The 12715-nt window shown below is 53.1% G+C and overlaps 1 protein-coding gene across 1 annotated transcript in view; it reads left to right on the top strand.

Moving 5' to 3' along the window:
- The window catches only part of HUNK (hormonally up-regulated Neu-associated kinase), a 101037-nt gene extending 88859 nt beyond the window's left edge, over window positions 1-12178 (top strand). The window contains exons 9-11 of the mRNA XM_028116851.2: window positions 2292-2339; window positions 6142-6322; window positions 8991-12178. Coding sequence (XP_027972652.1) covers window positions 2292-2339; window positions 6142-6322; window positions 8991-9649 — 888 coding nt within the window. The 3' untranslated portion in view covers window positions 9650-12178. The remainder of the gene's footprint in view (window positions 1-2291; window positions 2340-6141; window positions 6323-8990) is intronic.
- Window positions 12179-12715: the final 537 nt, after the last annotated feature.

The following is a 12715-nucleotide window of genomic DNA, read 5'->3' as shown; positions in this document are numbered from 1 at the left end:
CAGTGGCAGACCCACCTGCAGCCTAGCACCTAAGTCTCACTGTCATTACCAGGTGCCCAAGCCCTAAGGCAGGGAGGGACATCTCCGGGTCACTTGCTCAGAGGGTTGTCACCTCAGCTGGGGTGCAGAGGATGCAGAATTCACCGTGATGCTCTCTTGCCTCTTGGTCTGCATTTGACTCTTGAGGGCCTCAAGTAACAATGCACCCAGTGCCCCATGCGTGTGCCCGCAATGGCCTCCGAGCCACCTTGCTGACGTCTGTGTCCTCGGTTGCCCTCGAACCTGACCCCTGCGATTGTTTGTTTGAAAGCGTCTGTCGTGGGAAAGGGGCCGTTTTTTTTTCCCCCCACCCAGATTATTTTTCTCTGATGATTATCTCATTTGGCCTGAAAACACCTGGCGAGTGTTTTAAACATTTGTTGAAATATTTAACAGGGTTTAAATAGGAACGCTAATGGGAAAAGAGCATTTCAATTTTCTATGATCCGTTTGTTTTCTCCAAATGGCAGCGATACTTGTACTAATTAAATTACGAGCCGTTACTAGATTATCTAACCTGCCTCTGTTGGAGCCCAGAGAGTGGAATGGGGCCAGTTAGAAAACATGTTCAGAGGAGCTGAAAGGGCCCAGGGTTTCTAGGTGAAGCCGCCTCCTCAGAGCCTCCGCGCGCCTCCTTCCAATCGCCAGGCGCTGGTCCAGGAGAAGCCGCGGGGAGGGGGATGGGTTTCAGGTCACCCGCATGCGGGCTGGCTGGGGGGGTGGAGGGGGGCTCGGGGCCCACGTCCTGGCCCCGGGAGCGCGCGTGGCCTCTTTGTTCTTCTCAGTTCCAGTTCTTTTTCTCCTGGGAGACAAAAGAGCTGAATTAAGTTGAGAAAATGTCCCCCTTGGGATTACAGGACTGTTCTTGGGCGACTTCTTTCCTCCTGTTCCTTTCTCCTCCTCGTCTTTCTCCTCCTCTTCCTTTAAAAGGTGGCATATATGTCTGTAAAAGTGGGACACATGTCTCATCTGAGAACGCCTCGAGCACGTGCCCCCAGGGACTCCTCTTCCTTAAGAAAAAAAAAAAAGAGGCCCTCGAGGATGGGGGAGGTCGAGGAGGGGCAGTCGTCATTTTGAAACTGGCTTCTGAGAGCCACATAGAGCTGGAGGTCATGTTTGTTAAAGTCCACTAAGGTGCGGGGAGCAATGTCAGCTCGGCCTCGGAGGGCTTCTCGGCAGCGCAGTCACGGGGCAGCGTGGGAAGGACGCTGTGCGGGGGGTGGTGGCAGAGGGACCGGATCCGTGTGCAGGGGCTGCCGTAACAAAGGGTCACACACAGGGCGCCGAGCAGCAGGGATTCGCTGTCCCTCAGTTCCGGAGGCCACAAGTCTGAGCTCAAGGCTGGTTCCCTTCAAGGGCAGCGAGGGGAGAAGCTGTCCTGTGCCTCCTAGCTACTGGGGGTTACCGGGATCTTGGGGGTTCCTCGGGTTTGGGGTTCCTTGGCTTATAGCACCACTGATCTCTGCCTGCAGCTCTTCTCTGCAGGTGCGTCTCTATGTCCAGTTTCCCCCCTTTTATGAGAATCTCAGTCCCACTGCATTGGGGCCGGATGACCTCCGTAAAGGTGACTCCCCAGCAGGCCCCCTCCTCAAAGGCGAAGGCGAGTGCGCTTTCGCACTCCCCTTTCCCCCAAGCATCAAAGGGGACAGGATCCGCTGCCCATCCTGACTGTCTTCCAAGAAGGTCACATTCTGAGGTCCTGGGGGTGAGGACTCCAATATAGGAACTTGGGGGGAATGCAGTTCAACCCATCACAGGGGCAGTAAGTTTAAAGGGAAAATACTAAAATGTTTGCTTTTGGTGTGTTTCAAATCTATGCAACTTGTAAAAATAAAGTCTGGAATCAGATCAGACAATCTGTGCTGTTGGAAATCGGAATGGTGGCTACCTTTGGGGGCTGGGAGAGGACACCGGTGGGGGTACCAGTTGGGTTCTGTATCTTGATCTGGGTGCTGCTTCCGTGCATGCTTTTGCTCTTGGAGAAAATGCATTGGTTGAACCGCTTCCTTGCCAGGAGAGCACTCCTCCATTAGGTGTCTTAGACTTAATAAAAACTAACCTAGAAAATCTCTTCAGTGCATGAAGTAGAATATCTGCTGCCTAGGTGCATGATGGTTTAGGAGTTTGGCTTCTTGTCTCTAAACATTGAAATGAATAATTCTCAGCCAGAGCTGCAAGTGGTAGGGGATAGAGTTTAGGGGATAAACGGCAGGTACAGCTTCTTAAATTGTTGAAAATGTTGCTTTTCATAGGCCTCCCTGGACACCTGGACAAGAGACCTTGAATTCCATGCTGTGCAAGTAAGAACCTGGGGGTTATGATGGATTAGTTCGAGTTCTCCAGGAAGAACGAACAGAGAGGGAGAGAGAGAGAGAGAGAGAGAGTGAGAGTGTGTGTGTGTGTGTGAGATGCCTGGATACCCAGGGAAAAGTGGATGTTTCAGCTCAGTCCCAAGGCCTTCTGGAAGCAGAATTCCTTCTTCCTCAGGACACTTCAGTCTTTTCCTCTTACTGCCTTCAACTGATTGCATGAGGCCCACCCACACTGTGGGGGTTCCTCTGCTTTACTCAAAGCCTACTGATTTAATCGCATCTAAAAAATACCTTCACAACATCTAGACTGCTGTTTGACCAAACACTGGGTACCATGGCCTAGCCAAGTTGACACTTGAAATTAACCATCACATATGACCCTGAAGGTTGGTGGGTCTTTGCTCAGGGCTCTCTGGATTCTATGTACCCCCATCCCGGTCTGGAATTAAAATGCAGAATCCGATTGGAAGTGGGTTTATTGGAATCCCCTCAGATCAGACTGGTGCTTTCTATGTTTAGTTGACCATTTTTTATTGTCTTGTTGTAACTATACACTTGGCTATGCATTCATGTTTCTACCTATATGAGAAGTGGGCTGTGCAACAGTCCAAAGCTTCTGTGGCCTAATTTATGAACCAGGCCCTCTTTTTCTCAACTCTGTTGTGTTTTTCCTGTGGCAAAATCAGATCTCTGTGGCTTTCCCAAAGGAACCAGCAACCAACACCCGGACCCCTGGGCCATCCCAGTGGAAGGTCACCCTGTTACACTCACAGATGCAAAGCTGGGGAGGAAGGCAGAGGGGGCCCACTCTTTGGAACACAGGAGACTAGAGTCACAGGGATGAGTCTCAAGGGAACCAGCCCTGGGGCTCAGATCTCAGAGGCCGAGGACCTGCTTCTCCTCCTCCCACTGCCTGTTGGGCTTGCAGACCGATCCTTCCAGAAGCCCGGTGCACCATCACTCACTAGCTTCTTCCTCTTTCCTCTCAAACAATCATGACACTGGAAGAGTCTTGGGTAGACAGTCCTTTATGAGGCTACATTTTCAAAGTGTCCAGTTTTGTCAATGTCCACGCACTTGTGCAGTGGGTGGAATGTGGTTTATAGGGAACTGGAAGCTGTTTTGTGTGGGGCTTGCTTCTGGGGCCTCACGGGGTCCCCTCTCTCATCTGCCTTGGGGAGTTCGGTTGGGGGGGTTGCGGGTGTGGGGAGTCTGTGAGAATCAGAAGAAAGCCAAAGAGAGGCAGCGGCTTCACTGGGAGGGGAGTGGGTGTGGGCATGTCGAAGGGGAAGATAATGAGTCCCTCTGAAGATCTGTTTCTTTTACATAAAGCACTTTTGCATCCTGTTCCCTAGATCTCTTGTGGAGAAAATAGGGCATGCAAATGAAGAGATATAATTGGATGATTGGTTGCATTTGGTCACCTGTGCTTGGAGGGCGCTGAGATTGGCTGGTGGTACACAAAACGCGTTTCTTGTGTGTGCTGTCGACCCGTCCACAGGGACTGATCTGGCAGTGTATGCCCGGCAGGGATCTGTTGGGTGGTGAATTCTTGGTCTCCCCCTAAGAAACTGGTCACCGTGAAATCACCCATTCTTTTGGGCTGGAGAAGGGCGTCCTGGGGGCTTTTGGAGAAAAACACAAGGGTGCGGGATCCTGGGATTAAGTTCAACAGAGTGGCCCGAGCAGGTGTCCTCATTCCATTCGCCCCATCCCTTGCCCACCCCCCACCCCCCCGCCCATAGGGGCTTTCTGTTTGGTGCCAAATATCCCTTTGTCAGTTACCGAAGAGATTTCTAGAGCCAACCTTGGGCTCTTTCTACAGAAAATTCATGTGTAGTACACCTCTCAGTGCTAATGGACTCTAGTTAGGTGGTGGTGCTGGCCCCCAGAGACTTTGCATCTTGACCCTTTGGCTTTTGAGAAGCCAGAGAGAGTTGGGGAGGAGCCAAGATGAAGCCATGAAGCCAGGCAGCCCTCTAAAGAGTAGGGATCCCAGAGCAGGCCAAAGGAAGATGTACTCATTGTTCTAGAACACAGTCCTGAAAAGGAGGGAGCTGCAATCTTGTCTTTCCTTCCAGTACTGTTTTATGGTGTTTCATAGAAGTGCATTTGATTGCCTTTTTGCCGTTTAGAGTGTAAACAGTGGACCTGGTGATTTTTCTCTTAGGGGTGAAACAGAGGTAGAAAGAACAGCATGAGAGGAGGAAATTTTGCCAGACTTTTCAGGACAAGCCTGTCATGTGCCCTTTGATGCTTGGGGGCACAGGGGAGTGAGAAAGCTCGCTCCCCTTTGTGTTAGAGAAGGGGGTGTTTCATTGAAACATGGAGAGGGAAGCAGTGGAGGATCATGGCCTTGACTGAGATGGACTGGAGCGGGCAGCTGCCCCTTTCCCCTCGGCAACATCCTACACCATGACCTGGAGCACAAGTGTTCTCTGTGGCATCCCCAGTGCCGACCTGGAGCCCAGGGACCACAGCCTGGTCCCCGTCCCTCGCCAGCCCTGTGTCCCCTGGGTCCGCCTTTCGCCTGGCCCTGCCCCAGCCTTCCAGAGGGCGTGCGGCGGCAAGGATGGAGAACACCCACTTTCCGGGCTTCGCCTCTCCTTTCTTCCCGCCTCAGCCCTCCACTGGGGACAGCCACAGCGTCCCCCAGGGGCTGTGGCCCCCACGGTGACCCTCAGGCTCAGCACGGCACCCCCACTTCCAGTTCCTTCCCTCCCATTTTCTCCCACCCGCCAACTGGGCAGCCTAACGAACCCCACTCTGGAAAGGCTTTGAAAATCCCCCTTGGAAAGGGCCCTACAAGCACAAGGAGAGGCTTCCTTAAGAAGCTTTTCAACAACATCCATGAAAAATGGATGAGCTCTCCTGAATTGCAAATGCTCTTAACATTGAAGGCAAAAATGTGAAACTGTCTTTTTTTCCCCCCTCACTGGCGGTGAGGTCAGGGACACTGTTAAACAGTAAACATCAAACACTCTTTAGGGCCAGAGAAGGAACTTTGGAGTGGTATCACCCTTCCCAGAAGCTTGAACTCGATTTTAATTCAGTTTGGTTTTCACTGGCTTTTTTTTTTTCTTTAACATTTCAGTAACTATTTATTAAGCCTTCTCTATGTGCCTGGCTTTATGCCAGAGGCTGTGGGGTGGAACATACAGAAAATAGTAAAATTCATTCCTGTCAGAGGGATTATAACAGAGTTCAGGAAAGGCAAGACTTAGAGCAAAAATGGCTAAATAGTGCCGGTGTTAAGCGCGCAGGCGAGGGCCTGCGTGACCGAGGGTGGGCAAGGCTCAGAAATGCCCAGGATGGCGCAGGGTTCCGACCTCCTTGGCTTGACTGAACACACATGAGTACACAAGGAGATGGAAGTGGTTGCATTTCATTTGCAAAGTTGCCTTTGCAAAACCACTGCCGTGGGCAGAATCTGAGGGCCCTGCTTTAGAGAAGACTACAGATTTCCGGAAGTCCTCATGTGCTTTGCCTTAGCTCCTCCAGCATGTTCTGGAACAACTGACCTCCTCGGGGTGACCTTCCCCTTGCTGGAACACCTTGAAACAGTGCCGTGCAGGGAGCTGAGGGTGACGGGAGCCAGCCTATGGCCTAGGGAGGGGGGCTCCCTGGAGCGTCCGCGGGGCCCTGGCTCTTCCGTTGCTCAACGTGCAATTGAGAACAGAGTTTTGAGAGGCTGGGCTTTCTCAAATCTCCTTGGATAACTCTTCAAAGGGGAGTCACATTGTGTATTTGTGTGTGTGTCTGAGTACATGTGTTTACTTCTGACTTGAAGGACGAAAAGCCCAAAGAACAAGAAAAAAGAGGAGATTTTCTTCATCGGCCGTTTTCCAAGAAGCTGGACAAGAATGTGCCCTCGCACAAACAGCCCTCTGCCTCTCTCATCACACAGATTCAGAACACTAAAGCTCTGCTGAAGGACCGGAAGGCCCCCAAGTCCGGCTTCCCCGACAAAGGTGGGTCAGCTCAGGCTACCGATTAGGCCCCTTGTGTTGAGATGCATGGTCACTGCGTCCCCCTCATGGGTGGCTGTGTGGGCCCCTGGGACACACACGAATCTTGTGCCCATGGGAGAGTGGTGAGCACACCCAAGGGAACCCGAGAACCGTCAAGGTCCAGACTGTGTGGTTTTGGCCACCCGTGCCGGCAGACTTTGAGACAGCAGGGGCGGGGTGCACTGTCTTGTGGGAGCAGAGACAGGGTACGTGGCATTGTGGGAGGGAGCAGAGATCGGGGTACAAAATATTTCAGGAGTGGCGATTGGGACGCAGGAATAGAGACCGGGGTTGTGGGATAAGGCCCTGAAGCATGGTCGAAGAGTCTGGGCTCTGGGCTGGGGGTGGGGGGCTCAGACCCCGCTCTGTTGGCTTGTTGTGAGCTAAGTTCCTGACCCTCAGAGGATCCAAAGTTGTTCCCTTACGGGCGCAAGGAAACCCACCTGTCGGAGCTACTGTGTGGATTAAATGAGGTACATACGTGGGCTTGTCCGCCCCTTTCAGAGTCCAGCACATCAGGTAACTGATAAATACGAGGCTCCGTCCTCCGGGACAGTGGTGAGCAGCGTGGAAAGCAGGCAGGCGAAGCAGGAAAGTGTTGGGCAGATTCAAACAGTGGGGCTGTTCCCCAAAGAGAAACCTGGTTCTCAGCCAGAGAGGAAAATTCCATTTGATTCACTTTCATTCTTGAGCTTTCCCGAAAGGCAGTGGGTCTCACAGGAGGAGCTCGGCTTATCCCCCAACTTAGTGCTTCTGCCTTCTGGCTTTGTCGGCAGCAGCGAATTCGGGCCCTTGACGATGCCGTCCCGTGGATGTCCCCGAGAAAGTCTACGTCAGGGCTGATACTTTGGATAACTTTGCTACGCTCGAGGTAGATTCCATGCCTGGTAGTTTTCCTGGGCCTGTTACCATTTGTTTCTTTGCGTTTTTTCCTTCACCTTGGCATCTGAGAGCATGATAGGTCAGAACTTACCTGGTCTCTAGCACTGAGCACTCACTGTGTGGCAGACCCTGTTTCAAGCTCTTAGTTCACCCCACCCCCACTTCTAGAGGCACAGGGAACCCTACAAAGTCAGAGAGCTGGTGAGTTGACAGAGTCTAGATTTCCAGTTGGGCTGCCTGGCTCTAGAGCTTTCTCTCCTGACCCGTGTGGCCTCCTGCTTCCTGATAAGGATGGATGAAGAGGAGCCAGCCAGGGTGCTCACGGGGTGGGGGGCTGGTGAGCAGGCCCTTTCTGCGGGGGGTGATGCAGTGTGCGGGCCAGTGACTCTGGGCTGGGAAGCTTCCTCGCAGGCTCTCCATCTCCAGGGAAGTGAAGGATGCAGGACTGGGCAGAGGGGGACGTTAGGCCACCAATTGGGAGCACACGGCCATGGCGGGGAGGGGAGGGAAGGGGAGGCTTGTGTGCCAGCTGGAGCACCGGACACATCAGCCCTTCAGTGAAATTTTGCGTCTCTCTGCCGGTGAACCTTAGGCATCTGTGGTGGCCTGAGGAGGAGATTATTCCGGAATCTGTGGATTTATTTATGTGAGGCCAAGCGGATGCCCTGTGCCCTGGGCTCTCGTGAATCACTCTGCTTATTCCTGCAGCTGAGGCTTGACGGGGGGACGGGGGCCTAAAACGTGGGCCGGTAGAAAAGGGAAGTGAAGACAGGGCTTGTTCCGCAGGACCTGGCTTTATTTCCCTCGGCTGCAGGTTGGTGGGGGTTTCCCTTTCTTTTCTGGCGCCGCCTGCAAACCTGCATTCCAGGCGGTGCCAACCTGACGGGGAAACCATGGGGGCGGGCTCATGGCCTTCTGTGTAGAGATGAGGAGTGTGTCACCCCCGTCAGAGTCGGGTGAGGCTCCGGTCGGTCGGGCGTCGTGAGGGCGGAAATTCGGACACTTACGACAACACGGATGAGCCTTGAGGACGTTCTGCTCAGTGAGACAAGCCAGTCCCAGAAGGACAAATACCAGAGATTCCACTCATGTGAGGCCCCCGGCGTAGTCAGAGTCACAGACAGAAAGGAGGATGGTGGGTGCCAGGGGCCGGGAACGGGGGTTACTATTGAGTGGGGAGAGTTTTAGATTTCCACCATGAAGAGTTTTGTTTCCCAGCATCACGGATGTATTTGACACTACTGAACTGTTACACCAGAAAACGGTTAAGATGAGAACTTTATGTTATGTTATGTTACGTTATTTACTTATTTATTTTAACCACAATTAAAAAAAAAAAGTCACAAGGGAAGCACTCCTTCCAGTGTCGCTTGTCTGAGCACCAAATTCACGGGTCCACAGCCCGTGGGCTGGGTGTGTGTGCTTCTGGTTCTGCTGATTCAAAGACTCATTGGCAGGGTCCGGAATGTTAAGCAGCCAAAAGGAGAGCAGATGTCAAGGTGGTGCCATGGGCAAACCGGAACGCGGGAGGCTTCCTGTCACCAGCCTGCTGTCCCCTCCAACCTAGGAAGAGCATCTGGTTCCCTGTGGGGAGCGCCGGACGCTGGGGCCCTTTGCTTCTTGGTTCCTTCTGGTGTCCCCGGGGAAGGGTCGTCTCAGTCAAGAGGCTGAAGCAGGCAGGGGAGGGCCGTTCCCATCCCCGTTCACGCGACTGTCCTCATGATGTCCTTTGCTTTCTTGGGTGCAGATTCCTTCGGCTGCCGCAATATTTTCCGCAAAACCTCAGACTCCAATTGTGTGGCTTCTTCTTCCATGGAGTTCATTCCCGTCCCACCCCCCAGGACCCCCAGGATTGTCAAGAGACCAGAGCCCCCTCAGCAGGGCCCTGGGGGCCCTGGCATCCCCCCCAAGGAAGACCCCCTGGTGCTGGATATGGTACGCTCCTTCGAGTCCGTGGATCGCGAGGACCACCCCGAACCGCTGTCCCCGTCTCATCACTATAGGGCTCTAGGCTCACCCGGGGGCTTGGCTCGTGGGAATCCCGGCGAGCGGACGCTCTCCCCGGCCCTGCTGCCTGGAAGCCTGTCCCCTCTGCAAACTCCTTTGCATCCCACTCTGGTCTCCTTTGCTCACGAAGAAAAGAACAGCCCCCCAAAGGAAGAGGGCGTGTGTTCCCCATCTCCGGCTCCCAGTAATGGCACCACGCAGCCCCTGGGGAGCCCAAATTGCGTGAAAAGCCGGGGCAGGTTCCCCATGATGGGCATCGGACAGATGTTGCGGAAACGCCAGCAGAGCCTGCAGCCCTCCGCAGACAGGCCTCTGGAGGCCAGCCTGCCCCCGCTGCAGCCCATGGCCCCCGTGAGCCTCTCCTTCGATGTGCCCGACGGGCTCAAAGGCCAGTGCTGACCTGGGCCAGGGGCAGGGTTCTGGGTATTTCTTAGGAAAGTAACGGAACAGAGCTCCCCACGTGCATCGGGTTGTGAAGATTGGAAGCCTCCTTTAGGGCCTCTCCTCTCCCCCTGCCGGGCCGTGTCCCAACTATGAGCGGCTCACACCCACAGACCCAAAGCCTGCACCACCCGGGCTTGTGCAGGGACCCCAGAGATGCTGGAATTTACTAGGAGGTGTGGCTAGAGGGGCAGCGTCCTGTTCTCCTCCCAGCCCGCCCACTCCCCCCCCACTTGCCCACCTCCCTCTGCTGGGCCGCTGGGGGGCATCGGCCTCTGGGCTGCTCACATCCCAGCCTGTTTTGGATCTTTGCTCACTTTGTGCTCTGTGGCTGCCTCTCAGGACTGTGACTTCTCCCCACGTGACTGGCGGTGTCCCAGGGTGGTTCCCCTTCCTCTCGTAGAGGTGAATCCCTGCCCGCCCGAGGAGGCCCTGACTCAACTGCCAGGCCCGGGGCACTGCCAGCAGGACACCCCCTCCCTCTGTGTGGGAAGGGGCACCGGGGCAAGGACAGAGCCAAAGCGCGGGCACCCCAATGAAAGGAAAAGGCCAAAGGGGACACACATTTGCCATCTTCTGTTTTGGTTGAACCTTGCTAAGCATCGGCGTATCTTTTCCAAAGATGATTTTTTCCTTAGGGGATGTCAGATCAAAGTAACAGAATTTTAAAAAAAACCTGGGTGGGGAGATGAGAAGCGATCCTACCAAACTCGTGTTTTCACGAGAGGATATGCACGGAGGGCACCGGCATTCTCCCACGTGATGTTTCCAGTGGCCACTGGCCCTCCCATGGCCTGCAGGAGGGCATGATCGTGGCGGGCCCTGTGTTCTTCCTGCCGTGCCAACACAACCTGAACCTTCTGGAAGGCATGGGACATACTTACAGTTAATGATTGAGAAAGAGAGAAGATGTTAAGGTTGAATGTAGATGCATCTGGAAGGCATCGCTCATTACCTCTGCTCAATGCAGTTTTCGAGCTGCCAAGAAACCAAGTGTGGTTTTGGTGGGACGAGTTTGCTGTAAGCTCTGAGCAGCCTCACGCGGCGGGGATCACGTTCAGAATGCAGTTCCATGTCTTCTCTGAGGAAAGCAGCATTCCTCAAACGTGCTTTGAGTCCACGTTCTGTGTTCATACCTTTTGCCAAGGTTCGAACCAAAGATGCATCTCCGGTTCTGTGTCCGTGCCATCCCGTGTGGTTTTGTGGATCTCGGTGTTGTCTGACCGTGTCTCCCAGGAGCCTGCTGGGGCTGTCTCCACGTGGGGCCTGGGCCCTGGCACTTGGCGGGGGCTGCTTTGTCATGAGCAAAATTGGAAAAAAGAAGAATCACCACGGGGTTGGATAGCGGTTAGCTCAGGAGGCGGGTCACACAGTGGCTTGGGGTCTTCAGCTCTTGGCTCGTGCAGGCATGAGCAGAACTCACAGCTGTGGTCACCCCAAGGCTAGTCCACAGCCCATTGAGTCTGAAACAGGCCGTGGGCTGGTTCTTATGTCTTTCCCTATTTAGCCGTCATGACCTCCATCTGCTCTACACGTTTCTGACTGAGCCAGGAAAGAGCGGATATTTGGCTGACCCTGGAAGCCACTGAGATACGCCCAGTCTCGGCTGACCTTGACAAGACCCTGGAACTGCTCCCTGCCCCCTCGCTGGGATCCTCCCGGCTGAAGGGCTTGTTAGGAAGGAGTCAGGCTCCTGGCTGTTGGTGTTATTCCTCTGTATGGCTCCAGACCGGGTTCCAGAACTTTCCATTGAAAATGGAGCTTTTTAAGTGGAGAGAAGAAAAGCATCTGAAAAAGACCTCTCTCCGTTTGACGTGAAGTGTCTGGTTTTTGATCGGTGAAGGAACCTTTTTTGAAAGTGTGACGCTCTGCAGGTTTGCAGGCTCTGTCCCTGTGCCTTGTGAACTTCTTTCCCTCTATGTCTCGTTCTTGTATTGTGCTTTCCTTGAGAACGTGAGTGTTTTTCTGTATCGCTGTTAGCTCATTGGGACATGCATTCTGTTCCTCGACCCAGCCGCACACGGTCGTACAACTAACTGACCGTGTCACCATTGGTCACTTGAACTGTGAACTCAGGTTTATTCCAGAACCCAGTGAGAGGTGAGGGGGGAGTGAAGAAGGGGGGGGGGGCAACTGTATTTTTTGTATGTGAGCACCTGACAAATTTATGAAACCAAGTGAAAGAAGAAATGTTAAATTCTTTATTATTTTATTATATTTATATGGGAAATTTGACTGTCCCTTTGGTAAGTACAAAGTGTGTTGTCTGTGCAACCCAAGACTGTCTGTCATTAGTCTGTGCCCATGACCTCAGTCAGCCTGTAGTTAACTGACGGACATGACCAACCTGTCACCGTGTGAAGTCCAGGAGGAAGAGTCAACTGTAATTGTACGATTTGGTCGTAAGTAAGGACTGTATTTATGTCACCATTATTAAATATATGTACTTTTATAATGACTGTGAAATACACTTTTCCCTCACTCTGACTGCCTCATTTATTTGCATTTGGTAAATCTTAACACACTGAGTACATTGCAGTAGTTGGTTGTCTTCTACATGAAGTCCGTGGCCCCGCCACTGACCGGATACAAGTGGGAATCGAGCTGTAGGGTATTTGGGGGCATCTTCTGCTCCTGTATCACCACTTCATTTTGCTCGTAACAGGTGTATGATCTACAGAATTCTTATCTGACCGATGTACAGCAGATGGCGGTTCAAGACGAATCAGCATTTTTTTTCTTTTTTAGGGGGTTCAGGATCTTCCTTGGAGATTCTGAAAATGGCACATGAAGAATGACATCTGTGAACAGTACATCCAGCTTTTGTCCTTGCTTTAGGGATGGGTGAGGGATGGGGGAAGAAGGCTGGTGAAGTGGAATGGGTGGGTTGGATTGTCCCAGTTCTGACTTCACTCATCACTGTCCACCTTGCTTAAAGCCTTGTGTCCCCCTGGATGGTGTGGCTCAGAGAATGGCATGATGTGAGTGCACCTTCCGCCACACGAAGCTCCCTGAAGCTTGATG

The sequence above is a fragment of the Eumetopias jubatus genome, unplaced genomic scaffold, assembly GCF_037043125.1.
Source record: "Eumetopias jubatus isolate StellerSeaLion01/CBP00866 unplaced genomic scaffold, mEumJub1_p1.0 scaffold_1, whole genome shotgun sequence".
Lineage (NCBI taxonomy): Eukaryota > Metazoa > Chordata > Mammalia > Carnivora > Otariidae > Eumetopias > Eumetopias jubatus.
Note: the sequence above shows the minus strand (reverse complement) of the source record. Positions and strands in the feature narration are given on the sequence as shown.